We start from the raw sequence: 14,466 nt of genomic DNA, 5'->3' as shown, positions 1-14,466 counted from the left end.
TGAAAGGGCAATGGAAGATAAAGGAGCAAAGAAAGCAAAGCAAGGCAGCGTTCATTACCTGATGCATGGCTCATTTTCACATCACTGCAGAGTGTGACATCACCATCCTTTATCATCTTGCATATTATTTGGATAGAGGCAAAGCATTTACACATTTGAGGAAACAACCACAGAAAGTAAAGTGGTATAAAAACACCATTCAGTCGAGTTGAATGCCGTACAGCTGTATGTATTTGACCTTTTGATCATAACTAAGGGTCACCTTCCCCAGTTAACACAAATAATAGTATTTTCCTCGTGGCATGCAGTTATTTTATTTTGTGTGCTTGTAAGCCTGTAAATCAGCATAAGGCACAGCATTGTAAGTAAGCAGAAAATGCCTCCATGTGATTTGAGTGCACTGACCCCTTTAATGTGTTTTGTCAGTTGATATTTGACTAAATATTGAAAGGACAAAGTTCAGGGGGAATATTCACATGACAAACTGCAACCGAATCCTCTTCCAGTGTAGGTTGAAGGGCAGTTTGATGTTTTTAGATTAAAGGGGGGCTTATTGCCCTCATGAACAGCTCCATATTTTTTAGGAAACTACGCAAGTAGCTTTGCGTGATTCACATGATTCAAAATATTCATAATCAGTACTTATCTTATATTGGGCCTTAGTGCCTTTTCAATTGATCCTCTGTCTGAGCTGTTTGAACTCCTCCCTCTGTAAAAGCCAGCTTTCTTCCTTCCTTTCTTTGTTGCCCCACAGAAACAGACAGTTTGAGCCTACGTGTGTTCACCCTTGTAACAGGATACAAATGACAGAGAATAAGGAAAAGCGTAGAGAACCCAGCAGCATGGAGACCATTCGTAAACCATTTTCCGTTTAAAGAAGTCATCTTAATAGGTCGTTTCTTTACATCTGACATGTTGCTAGCACCATTTCTATTGCTAATGCTTGTTTATGTTTTTGTTATGATTTTGCCTTTTTTTGTTTCTCTGTTTTTAAATTCATTCATTTTGTGGTCACTTTTGAGTTACGTTATGCCTTTTTTTTTTTTTTGTTTTCCTTTTCCTTTTTTTCTTTCTGCTGTTTGATCAGTGGCTCACACCACTCTGGCAGTCCCCTGGCCCGTGGTGCCAGGTACTGTATGTCCGCTGACTCCTCCAAGGTGTACACCATCCCCCAGACCAGCAGCTCAGGGCCAGAGCTGGTACAGGGGTCCGGGCTTGGGCCCGGCTCAGAGGCTTGTGGACAGGCACGCACACAGTCCGGTTGCAAATTCACAGTGGGCGCGAAGGCGACTGATGATGATGATGATGATGATGCCGCCCACAGCACTGAGGAACCTCCCAACATTTCAGAGTGTGGGTGAGTGTATGTGAGAGTGAAAGCAAGAAGAGCATGTGTGAGAACATCAGCAAATGTGCAAAAAAACCTACAAAAACAAAGAGAGGTTTCAGCTCACGTGCTTCACAGCGATTTTATCACTAGCTAGTAGGCACACTTTTTAATCGCGCTCTTGTCAGCACATTTTTCTCTGTCTTACTGCTGCATCTCCACCTCAAACCCAACCCCACGATCAGCCTACACAGAGTGGCCTTGATTGAAGCAGACAGCCACAAAATAAATAAGCTCAGTGAAGCTGCGGACATAATACACTTGGCACATGTCACTTACGGTTATTGATCGCTCCCGTGAAGCCGCGTCCCTGTGGATCGCCAGGCTCGACCATCTCTGCTGGGAGCCAAGCATCAAGACACACACAGGAACACGCACGCTGTCGCACATGTAGTCTGAGGACCCCCATCTGCAGAATAGCCTGTATCGCACAGAAAGAGGAATGTATGCAATCCTCAGTCTGTATGAGCAGTGATGACTGACTGTATCTGTCGGGTGATTAAATGGTTTTGCTGTAGAGAACAGAGAGCCATTGATGGTGAAAGCGAAACAGCTTTTACGGTGCGAGTGTAGCTGTGTGAGTGTAGCTGTGTGTGTGTCTGTGTGCACTGATTTGGAGGATGTTTGCGAGCGGGGCGTGTTTTGGAAGAGAGAGTGTGAGATTTTGCCCTGGAAGGAACCCCGTGCTCCAGCTCCCAAGTAATTTCATTTAGGCTGTGAAATTTGCTACTTACGGTTGTGTGATTGATCGCATGCACTGAAGTCATCTTCTGCCGACTTATGAAAAAGCTCTGTAATTCAGTTACCCACCCCATTGTTTGTTTATATATTCCTACCGTTTTATTTCATCTTACATAACCGCGCCTCGTGATAAATGGCCTAATATTACTCACAGATATTGTCCTAACATAATGAAGTTTCTCTTTCCCCCAATTCTAAAAAGTTTTCTCATTTGTTCTAACGCTGTGTGTGTAAGGCTGGATGTGTAACAGTGCTTCTAACCATGGGCTCTTTCTTTCTTGCTTCTGCTTCTTGTTTCAGAGGAGCGGAAAGCTTGTTAACCTTCCTTCTCACAATGCTGTCTGAGCGTTCAAGGTACACAGTTAAGAGTGAACCCTGTGGTCCTGATCTGACACCGCCTGCTTACCCCGCACACTGCCCCGCCCTCTTTGTACCCCCACTCCTCCTCATGCAGGTGTCAAGTGCTGGTTCTGCCTTGTGGACCATGCTCAAAGTGGACAGCAACCAGCTGTGCATGAGTGACTGTGACATTTCCACTACAGATTCATACTGCTGTGTACTGTCCATCTAATATCTTCTCAGTCTCTCTGCTTAAATCTCTATTAGAAGTTTAATTTTAATAACCACAACCAAAGCTATCATCACAATTGCTTCCCTTTGGTTATGTTTCGTCTGGGACAGTGTATTCCCAGTTTTATACATGCATATTATAGCTACGACTCCACCTCACATTATCTGAAGGCCAATAGAAACACTTTTCTATCTGCGATTAAACTATTTGCTTCTTTCTGAGTGCTGTGAACCATTTCTGCTACATTTTAGCTCGGCATATTAGCCAGCTAACTTATGAGCGTGGAGAAATATTTGAGTCAGTCCAGATAGTCGGGAAACTGGAAGGCATGGTGGTGTGGCGGTTAGCAGCGTCACCTCACATCAAGAATGAGGCCCTGCGTTCAAATCCAGAGCAAACTCTTAAATAACTGTAGGTGTAAAAATTGTCATTCTCTCTCTGTTAGCACAGCGACAGACTAGCGCCCTGCCCAGGGTGTGTACCCTTTATCTCGCCCCATGACAACCTCAAATTGGCATGACAGACAATGAATTGGATGGTTGGATGGCTGGTTACATTATTATTTGTGGGGTGCTTAAAATTTTTCTCCACTGTTAGAGTCTTTAGCCCAAAAGAAAAAAAACAAAGCTTGTGCACCACTGCATCTATGGCTTGTCCGTGATAGGAGAAACAAAAGAAGGCATCACAATGTTAAGCAGCAAACAACTATCAACACTCATACTTCTCTTTTGGACCCCTATACTATTTCTAACTGGGCTAAGTCTAAAATAATTTTATCATCTTTTTCACAAGCTCAGACTTTGTATTAAAAACAGGTGGATGAAAATGTACTTTCTTTCTTTTTCACTGCTTGAGAAGTTAATTATACACTGTAGGTATTTAACAGATGCCAGTGAACAGCAGAGTAATATTTAACTCCAAAGATGAGGGCTTTAATGTTGTTCCAGTTTTCTCATAATTATGGCTCAATTACGTTGGGCGAAAATGGACAGGTCAAGGTAGAGTGGGAAAACAGAGGACTTTTTGCTGCAGTTTTTGGCATCAAACAACGAGTGTACAAAATTCAGTTAACTGCACTTATTTTTCTGGCAAACAGAATAGAGCAAACACGGTACATATATTTAGGAACTGTTCTCCATGTTGCCAAAAGCTTAATACAGTGCGGCTCTCAGCAACAGTGTCTGGAGGTAGCCGTCATAACTAGGCTGTCCCATCGTCTAACCATCTAGCGAATCTCCCTGCGGCCACCTAACAGCCTGCCAACAGCACTCAGTGTGTCAAGCTCAGGCTGCTCACTTAAAGCAGAGGTCTCACAGCCACATGACTTCACCAGCCTGGTCGGGCACATCTTCCGTGCCCTGTAACCTCCCCCGTAAACTCTCCACACCCTCAGAATCATTTAAATGTTCTCAGACAAAACCCTGCTGACAACCACACTGCCAACAAAACATGTCACCTCTTGTGGGTCCTTCTCCAGCCCTGTCTAACAACTCTCATGTCTCCCTCTGTTGTTGTTGTTGTGAACACTCCTTTAGTCAGTGCTTTCCACTTGTTTCTGGAAGTCATTTCTGTCCCAAACCCTTGTTTTCCCTTCTACCTCGCACAGTGCTTGGCTGGATTTTATTTGCAGCCTGTGTAATCATGGTTTTGGCACAGTGATGTGGAACAGGGTAAGATTTGGAAATAAGTTCCCTCCCTTGGTCCTTTTCCATTCCCGTTATCCTGCATTCACCTGACTAGCATGGAGCAGGGAAGCACCTGATGTTGGCATGATAAGACGGATCCCTGTCCCTGTTCTCTAAGTAGCCGGGATTACCTCTGAACCCAAGCTGTGATGGCTCCAAGGCTGCCCCCCTTGGGATGTATTTTGTGTGACCCTAGTGATGAGCCATGCTCTTCTTTGCCCTCTGTGTCATCTACAGGCAGTTGTACGCACAAGAGGCCGCATGCCGGCTCCAGGCCACTGAGCGGGATGGAAAATCTCTGCAGAGACTCTCGAAAGAGGAATACGTTAAAATGATGCTGCCCGACAGCCCACCAGGAGAAGACAGGAGTCGCAAGGTGAGGGCATTAATGAAACCCTAACCTCTATTTTATCATTATTATGATGTCCTGTGTAATATGCAAATAAATGTCACTTCACAATTCTGTTATTATACTGACACGATGTATCTACAAAAACCTCAGTCGATTTCCTCCTTTTGAATAAATGCAACGCAGAACCAGACCTGAAAATCTCTTGCTGGGAATCCAGTGAAAGCAGGACAAACATCTGCTGGCACTGCTGATAGGATTCCTCCCTCTCGCTCTCTGGACACAGGACCCTTTCAGTCACCACTGACTGGCACAGTGTTTGGTTAATTTAATTTCTAACAAGGGGCTGAGTTTACTCAGTCGGGATGTCATGGATTAAAGGCAGGAAGTTCCAGAGAGCGCATCGATGTTTGATGTTTCTGGGTCCTGTAGTCTCTATTAATTGCATCTCGAGTTCCCTGCACCATCCCCCCCATCCATTATCTACCAGGAAGGGACTCTGGAGATGTACAAATGGGTTATTTTTGGACGCTGCTCAATTCTAATACAAATGCATTTCAGTTCCCTGGAGAAGACGGGCATGTCCTCTGGCACAGACAGGCCTCGTCCCTAACACGAAGCAGCAGTCCACTGATTCGTTTGTCTTGCCTCCAACCATCGAGCTTACGGTTTACAAAATCTGGCGCTTGCAAGACAACTAGGCAGCGTCAGCACCTGTCTCAAATGAAAGCATGCGTGTTGAGCTTGTTTGGATACACATAATATTGATGTAATTTTGCTTCCCACGAATAAAGAAAGTAACCAGTACAAAGGTGCACTGATTGTCAGATTCACCGAGCAACAGGACCTCTGTTGTCACACTCTCCTGTCAGATTCGGTGTGATAATGTAGTGCGTGGGAGGGCACGGGGCCAGGCACTCCAAGGCATATACACATATGTTCCCAATAAACACATACTGTTCTTTTCTGGGAGCGGCTTCACTGCATGTTTTCAGTCATCAGCTGGCACATAAAGACATCAAATCACAGTAATTATATGGTGCTGGAAACACGGTTGGTTTATTTCTAATTCTTATATAAAACAGTCTGACCTGATGATTTGCCAGCTAATTAAACAGAATCTACAGTAAAGGTTAACGCATGTGTCATTTCCGGTACTCGCCCGTGGCCTTTCTTTGTGTGGCTGAGCAGGTGCAGACAGATTTTCCTTGCCAGCCACAGTGTCCGCTGGGACGACCTTCTATGGACAGGCAGACCATTGTGTGGCTGACGTAAAGGAAAGGCCGTTCACAGCTTATTTGCCCACAGTGTTCCTCTTTTGAACCTCCTGTGGGAAAGAAAGAAAAACGATCTGAAAAGGTGGTTGTCCAACACATCCTCCCGAGTGGCACGTCATTGGGTCTTTGTTTGGTGTGGGCAGCGAAGGAAAAAAAAGTCGGGAAAATCAGGAAAATCTAGGTGGATGTGCCACTGCTGCTTTGACTGATAAGAGTGTTGCTGCTCTCCAAAGGAATTCAAAGCCTGTACAGCCCCAAAGCAGGCTGAGACTGTTGCCAGCTGAGGTGGATTTAGGCATACTATAATAGTCAGTAATCTTGCAGGTTTTATTAATACAGTATTTTCTCCAAATGTGCACAGCAGGTACAGTTAACCAGTGCCAGGATGTGTTCAGAGAGCTTGTTTTGACGTAATAAATAAATGGCTTTATAAAGAAAAACATTAAGCCCAATTGGAATTGCTTTCATTTGCCGTGACTCCATTTATGGGTGCTCTAAATCTGCGCTCTTATGCTTTATATAGGATCAGCAAATCCTGTTTTAAAGTTGTTTTGATGAGCGAGAGCCTCGGGAGTCTAATCTTGTAAAGCTGGGTGGGAAAACTTGCAATAAGAGACAACCTTGTAAGCTAAAGCCTCTGAGGTGGTCTTTAGAGGCAGTAGATGTGCGTTGCTTTGAATTCCTGTATATATTTCTCACTTTAAAGACAGACAAGATGTTTGTTAAATTCTCACCGTGGGATTTGTCTTTGAAATGGAGATGGCTGGGTGTTGGCTTTGCGGGTTTACTAGTCTAGTGTAGGTTACAGCTGGGAAGCAAGGGGAGACGTTTACCCATCTGGCCAAATGCTCCGCATATCATTTGTGGCTACTTTTGATGTCACTGCTGCTGCATTTATGTTAGCTGAACAGCAACATAATGGATGGGATCTGGCTTTGTGGTTTTCTGGGTTTAAAGAGGAGATGCTCTGTCAAAACTGTGGCCAGCTGTAACACAGTGGTGTCTTTGCAGTGATATCCCATGTAATTCTCTCTCCAAAAGACATCCCCTCAGGGTGATGCTACTTTTCAAGCCCTAACAGCTTTTGTAATTGTTTATTCTGACCTTGTGGTCTCTTTGATCACAGCATGCATCATTCTGATTTGGCCTCTACTTGTCTCTGCTATATGAGCTCTCTAATTGCACTATTATACCAAAATACTGGAAGGCAGGCAAACTTCAGATGTGTAGATGAACACAAGGCAGAATATTGTTTTATACTTGCTTTTTTGTTTAAGTTAAATTACCCACAATTATCCTTGTAATTGTCCTGATGTCAGTCTCACACATGTATACAACACTGTGGTTAGTTCACCCAGTTGTCTGTATCCTCCTCACCATCTTAAAGACTTCTCGACTGTCGCCTCATATTTTTTTCCCTTCTGTCTCGCTTTGTGAAACCTGCACTCTGCTTTAGCATTAAACTCAGCGACTACTTGTTGCCACAGTGCAGTGGCTTCTGTCACCACCTCCTCCAGCCCTGTTATTCCCCGTCTTCCAGACGCTCTCCAGCTGTGCTCAATCCATCTGCATTTTCCTGAACGCATAGACTGTAAATGATTCCTGACACCTCTCCCCCGGATGTTCCCCGTTTAGCCCACCCAGTTGCCCAATCGTGTATGCCTCCTGTGCCAAGGAAAGGCAGAGCATGGGGAATGTGCATCTAGGATTGTTTTCTTTGTTATGAGTAATGGTTGACAAATTGTTCTGATCTTCTCAGGTATCAGCAGTGGACAGCTTGTCCCCCAGACGCTCGCTGTACCGAACGCTGTCCGACGAGAGCGTGTCCAGTAACCGGAAAGGCTCGTCGTACGCCAGCTCGCACAGCTCCATGCTGGACCAAGCCATGCCTAACGACATCCTATTCAGCACCACCCCACCTTACCACAGCACGCTGCCGCCTCGCATGATCCACAACCAGGGCGCGTCCAACCTGCGGAGTAAGTACAGGCAACGAAACACTCGACAGGCCGGCTCGGTGAAAAAACACACAAACAGAAGACAGGAAGGCTAATACACACTTTTCTCAATGACACTGCTGGATTATCAATCCTCTTCTCTGGCACCGGATAAGAGCCAGGATATCGAGACTCGTTCAAAGAGCCACTTGAGTCCTTGCTGATATCATAAGCACAACTGGTACACACTCCAGCAGCACTTCTCAGTATAGCCATCTAATTGGAAATGGGTGAGGCTGCTTGCTACTTGCAAGGGACCTGCCGCTCCGTCTGCATTAAGCAGACACCTGTCACTGCTGGCTGATATTCCCTGCTCCACTGTCTCCCAGCATCCACTGAATATGTATTAGCGATGAGAGGTGTGATATGTCCTGCCTGCTGCTTTAGGATCTCTGACATGAACATGCCTATTTTTCCATGAGGAATGTCACAATGTCTGTCATACATAATGTTTCATTCACTCATCAGTCCCTGCCAGCCACCCCTCTCTGTCCCTCCTGTCTCATTTTCGTACCATCCCTTTTCCGTCTCCCGCTGCTGTCCTTAGATAGAAAATGGCTTTTGGAAAGATGTTTTTTTTTTTTTTTCTCTTCGGCCTCTTCTGCCTGTCAGTCTGATGGATTCCTGATTGTTTTGAGGGGTAGTTGAGAGCACAGGCTCTCCCTTTCCCGTACTGAAGCAGCCCCAATTTGGTAAACAGTGAATTACTCAAGCTCCAAGACGCTGGGTAAATTGAAAGGAGAGTGTCAGCGTCACCTCAAGCTCTCTGTGTCTCTTCTCTGCTTCTCCACTCATGCTTTTCTAAATGCCTCTCTGCAGAGTGCGAGCTTGTTTATTGCATTCTCTGTCTTTCAGGGCTGAGGGGGGGGGGGGAGGGAGGGCAGGAGGGACAGAGGGGAGGGAAAGGAGTTATTGATTGAAACATGAAGACATTCACTTAGACAAGTCGTTTATCGCCCCTCAGACAGCGACTCGCGAGTGCCACACAGAGAAGGTGGTTTTAATGTGACTCTTGCCTATCATGTTGTTACACAAATCCAGAACTTGGCTTTTCAAAAGGTTCCCAACCTGCTGGAGGATTTCGCCAGATGAGCGAATATAGATTAGGTGTTTGGCAGGAGTTAGGCTAGACAAAAGCCATCCCACTTCAAATTGTCTCTCTGGCTTCCCCCCCTCACGCCCCCCTCCCCATTCCTTTCCCCTAACCCCTTTTGTCTGATGCAAACTGATGGGTGACTCAACGATTAGCCCTAAACTCAGGCCAGGCCTAGACACTGATCGGCGTGCCTGCCTGTCTCTGCAGATGAGTTTTGGTTCTCTGACGGCTCCTTGGCGGACAGGTCCAAGTTCAGCGACCCGGGCCTCATGCCCCTCCCTGACACTGCCTCTGGGTTGGACTGGTCTCACCTGGTTGATGCAGCACGAGCCTTCGAAGGTAACCAGCCTGGCTGAAGCTGCTGGCACCTTGTGTAATCCACTTCTACTCCCCACCCCCTCCTCCTGGCTGCTTAGCGTATGTGACTGTGTGTTTTGTAATCTGCAAGTGCCCGCTTGCTTGAATGTGCAGATTTGTGTGAGCTGTGTGTTTTCTTCTAGTTGCTCCTAAGTGCTTCCGGAGGTTACTTTTGGGAATCCTCCTGCTTTTTGCACCTCTACCCCGGGCCCCTTTGCAATTTCCTATTAAGAACAAAGCCATCATTTCTCAGCACTGACATGGAGCTAATCTTCCCACCATAAGGCCAGCAAGTCATCATTCGGGTTTTCAGAGTGTTGCTGCTTTTCTGTTATGGTTAAGGTTTCGTTTGTTAAGTTTGGGATAATTTATGCTCCCCTCTTGACCACCAGGTCCGAATGTGATCTTCTAAAAGAAACAGACTTTTCCATTTCGGGGGGTTTGTTGGTATTCAGCTCTGGGACAAGAGATTTAGATATGAAGCTTTCATGTAGACTTATAGGTTGTCTTCCTGTCAAAAACTGAAAGCTGATTATTTTTCCCCCCCTCAATCGTACATTTAAGCCACTCATTTACATCATAATCTCTTTTCTAATTTAAATACCTTTTTTGGACCAGTCTCATGCCGGTGTATTTCCCATTTATCACAGACCTGCGCACATGCCATGAATATTTTTTTTTCTTTTTTTCCACTTGAACTCCATTTGACCCTGGACCAGTGAGCAGGCAACACAACATGTAATCATTTGTTTGTCATAATTAATGAAGTCTTTTGTGGAGATTCTCCTTTGATGCATTTCTTGCCGCACAGCCCGCAGTCTTGTCATTTAACGAGAGACGAATCAGCAGAGTTGATGCAGAGTCTGAGTGGCAGCGGCAAGGCAGTTGTCACGGGAGCCGGGCTGGCCCAGAAAAACGCTGTGTAAACTAGGGGCCTTGTTGCCGAGCAGAAAGTGGCTCGGGGCTGCCATTGTGCCATGTATGTTTAACCAGCTTTGTTTAGAGCCAGTGGGGAAAGAGGCTGGCTTAGATGTAAAGCATTCACGGCATTCATAACCCTTAGTCATGTGGATCCTGAGAGACGGCTCATTTTTATGATGCAAAAAGACAGTTTGGATTGGCTTGCACTATTTAAAAAAACAAACAAACTGAAAAAACAAAAACTACTGTGCTCTCTTTGACTTTTGCAAGAAGCAGCAGATGGAAGTGAAAATGGGCTTTTTTTTGGTAGATTTGAACAACAAAGCATGTTGGTGCAGTCGCTGAATGCTCTCGCATGGAGTGTGCACTCGCATAGATTCTCTTCTCTGTAATCTGTCTTTCTGTCCAGTAAGTATGAACCCCAGGTCACGCAAAAACGGCAAGCTGCTTTTCTGCACTTGTCTCCGCTTTTCCTAGAAGTCTTTAATCTTTCTGATGCAGCCATCGAATATGAAGGAAGATGTTCATTCATATGCAAATGAAGACTTGCTCTCCCGTCCCTGCCTCATCTGAAAAACCAACTTCGGGCTCGGCCAGCTTTTGTCTTCGAGTGGATTAGCTTTCATTTGGGGGCTAAATTAATGGAAGGGTTTCCTTAATCTTTTTCTATGAATATGCAGAACACCCCCCCCCCCATCTTTAGCCTCAGATAAGGGCTTGAGAAAGACAGGTTTCTAAAGAAACAAGCATTAGGCCTTAAAACTGAGCAGTCCCCAAGGGTAACATGCCAAGTTTGGGTTTTCCATGGAGCTTTGACAAAGCTTAAGGGCCTGATATGGTAAAACAAGCATGACTGGTGTCTTACAGCTCCCTGGGATCCAGCCCATTATGAGCCAAACAGCTGTCAGAGGAAACTTGGAGGGGTGAGGGCACTGGAGCAACACCCCAGGGACTGACTTTATCTGTAGTAGTCTAGAAATGCTCTGTTTACTACCTTGTTCCCTGCTGTCCGGTTATAGATCTCTCAGCAAGGCGGGACTGCTTTTGCAAGTGCACTAAACCAGAGCCATCCATTCATACAAGCCATGAATGAATCGTCCCGTCCACTCGGGAATGCGTGTGCGAGTGTGTTTATCTGTTCTGTTTTAGTTTAACAGATTTCCTGTTTTTGATGTCAAAGGCAGATTATGACCCATTACTTCACCTGTTCTTTTCCCAGACCAGCGCGTGGCGTCCTTCTGCACCATGACTGACATGCAGCGGGTTGAGGCTCTGCAGATCTCGAGAGAGCTGACCAGACGGGTGGTGGAGGCGGAAGGAGCGGCGCTGGAAGCAGAGTAAGCTTCACTGACACACACACACACAAGAACTAAGTGAATATTGACTGTTAGCTAAACTGTCATTATTGTTTCATTTCGTGTAAATAAATGACTCTTGGCACCGTCCTCTTCTGTGTTACCCCGCAAACAGCTCCCCCTCCACACTCACTGGCAAAGTCAACCAGTTAGAGGTGATCCTGAGGCAGCTGCAGCACGACCTCAGAAAGGTGAGTCTGCATCATCCTTTTGTCGATTATGTTTTTGTCACCTTGCTGCGCTCCTTTCGCACATTAGCAAACGACGCATGTCGGTGTCCCACAGCTCAGATGAACAGACATTGAGTAATGCGTGCCCCGAGGTCTGTGTAATACAAACTCATCCACTTAATTCAATATCCCGCTTCCTTTCCTTATTGTGTCCCAGCCCAGCGTTTCCCCACCTACACTAATGTGCTTAAAATGGAGAGAGGAAATGCGCTTTTATCAGAACAGAGGAAGGGCTGCTTTGCCATGTTAATGCCTCCCATTTACACCACGCTGACGAAAGACGGATGTTCTTGTAATAGCGGGGCTTTTATCAGCCTCTTTTGTATCCATTTATTTTTTGCCTCATGTGTTTCGCGTTGATTGCGTGTGTTCACGTGTGTGTATGTGTGTGTGCGCCCTGTTTTCAGGAGAAAGAGGATAAGGCGATGCTACAGGAAGAGGTGCAGCACCTGAGACAGGACAACATGCGACTGCAGGAGGAGAGCCAGACCGCAGCGGCGCAGCTCAGGAAGTTCACAGAGTGGTTCTTTCACACCATCGACAAGAAACCCTAAGACACAGAGAGAGAGAAGGAGAGAGAAAGCATGATGGCCTTTATTCCTCACGGGCACCCACTCTACTCCTACTTAAGACTCCCAGATGATCCACAGGCAAACAAACTATAAAACAAACCATTACCAGCCCCCAAGAGTAATCCAGACACTTTCAAACAACCCCATGCTTAGGAGACTATCGTGCAGTCCTGGCTTTTACTTTTTGGGATTGTCCTCTGTCTGAAGCGCAGGGTCGTGTCTGATTTAACTGGTGAACGAGGCTCTTGGGGAAACACCACCCCCACCTCCATCTCCAGCACTAAAGAGGAATCAAGAAAGACAACCCAGGGCCCCGCCTGTCCACGGGATCTTCTTACAGTAGAGGAATGTAAAGCTCATTTACTGTAGTGAACATATAATCTACCTATGTATGTCGCATCGGTCTACTGTACTGTATACTCAGCTGTACTGTATCATACTGCACACACTGTCACACAGCTGTTTCTGTGCCGGCCGTCACGGACACAGGAAAGTATAGGGGGGCGAGGCGAGAAGGAGGAGGGGAGGAATGTACTGGACATAATGAAGTGGTACTTACTGTCTGCTTGCACCAAGAGGAATCCACATGTGGCGCTCTTGAAACGTACGGCGGGGGGGGGGAAATGAATGTAGCTCAACTGAGATCTTTTTTTTTTTCTTTCTTCTCCTGCTTTCTGGTTTCCAAAGTCGCAAAAGTTTTGAGGTTTGCTGTTTTTCAGACTTTTTGTTTCTTTGTTTTTGTTTTGTTTCTGATGAATTCCACATTTTCCTTTCCTCTGTGTTGTAATGTAGGGTCACATGGCAGTAATTTTGATGTTTTAAAGGTGCTTTTCCCTACGCACATTTGTCACTAGTTTCCGTTCACTGTCACAATGTCCTAGCAATAACAAAGTGGTAGTTACAAAACTGTGTTTTGTTTTGTTTTTTTATTTTAATTTTTTGTTTTTTAAAAGAAGTTAACACGAGCGTGAAGAGTTCCTGTCGAGTCGCGGTTGTATTTGACGTGTATTTATGAAACAAGGAAGAGACTGTGCCTAAAACTCTTGGTTGTCGGTGGATTGTTTCTCTTTGCTTTTAGTTCTTTTTTGTAAACACACGCCTTGTCTGTGGCTCACTGATAGAAAAAAAAAAAATAGTGTGTGTATGTGTGTGTGAGAGAGAGAGAGGTTATGTGAGTGTGTGTGTGTGTGTGTGTGTGTGTGTGTGTGTGTGTAGTTTTATCACAGGAAAATGTGTTCTTATGCAGTGGTTTCTAGAGCATTAGAGCAAGCGCCAGTGAACCACACTTACAATGCCAAATGTGTTTATTTTCTGTACATACCTGCCACAGAAGTGTCTTGTATTTAACACTATTATTTAAGCTTATTTAACCTAAAGTTGTTTATTTTATTAAGGGTATTTGTTTTGTTTTGTTTTTTTGTTTTTTCTCCACTAAGGAGAGATGAAGCTCTGTGTATGTTGTAAAGTGTGTAGCTTGCCGGGGCAAAATAAAAAGAAAAACAACAACAAAACTATATATTTAAATATATAAATGATGATTTTGGAGATTCCAACATTTGGATGCTGCTAGATTAACAGTTTGCTGGTTTGTATGCTTTTAAAAACTGTCTCTCTCCATGAACTGTCTCATCCCTGGTGAGACATTGGGCGCTTTTTTTGTTTTTTTGTTTGTTTTTTTAAAATAAATGTAGTTGTAAAAAATAAGTCTTTTGTGCTTTGTCAGTATTTCTTCTCCCAGCCTCGGTACCAAAGCAGCGATTTGAGTTTTTTCAGTCTGGTTCACTGCTACTGCTGTTTGAAGTCTGTTTCAAAGAAATGGTTTCAGGAAATAAGAGAAACCTATTCAGCCTCTTGCCAGGGGTTAGATGAGAAGATACATGCCACCTATTTACAGTCAAAGAAAGTTTTCACACGACTCTCTGCAGTCC

The 14,466-nt window shown here is 45.0% G+C and overlaps 1 protein-coding gene across 3 annotated transcripts in view; it reads left to right on the top strand.

Annotated features, from left to right (window-relative positions):
* LOC134640493 (signal-induced proliferation-associated 1-like protein 2) overlaps window positions 1-13,473 on the top strand; it is an 81,012-nt gene extending 67,539 nt beyond the window's left edge. The window contains exons 15-22 of one of the 3 annotated variants that reach the window (XM_063492322.1): window positions 1,088-1,357; window positions 2,429-2,482; window positions 4,622-4,760; window positions 7,770-7,989; window positions 9,311-9,442; window positions 11,601-11,718; window positions 11,852-11,927; window positions 12,374-13,473. In XM_063492322.1, coding sequence (XP_063348392.1) covers window positions 1,088-1,357; window positions 2,429-2,482; window positions 4,622-4,760; window positions 7,770-7,989; window positions 9,311-9,442; window positions 11,601-11,718; window positions 11,852-11,927; window positions 12,374-12,520 — 1,156 coding nt within the window. In that variant the 3' untranslated portion in view covers window positions 12,521-13,473. The remainder of the gene's footprint in view (window positions 1-1,087; window positions 1,358-2,428; window positions 2,483-4,621; window positions 4,761-7,769; window positions 7,990-9,310; window positions 9,443-11,600; window positions 11,719-11,851; window positions 11,928-12,373) is intronic. The other 2 variants (XM_063492323.1, XM_063492324.1) reach the window with 2 other exon arrangements.
* The last annotated feature ends 993 nt before the right edge of the window (window positions 13,474-14,466 follow it).

The sequence above is a fragment of the Pelmatolapia mariae genome, linkage group LG13 (genome assembly GCF_036321145.2).
Source record: "Pelmatolapia mariae isolate MD_Pm_ZW linkage group LG13, Pm_UMD_F_2, whole genome shotgun sequence".
In the NCBI taxonomy this organism is placed as follows: Eukaryota; Metazoa; Chordata; class Actinopteri; order Cichliformes; family Cichlidae; genus Pelmatolapia; species Pelmatolapia mariae.
This window is presented reverse-complemented; position numbering and strand designations above follow the sequence as displayed.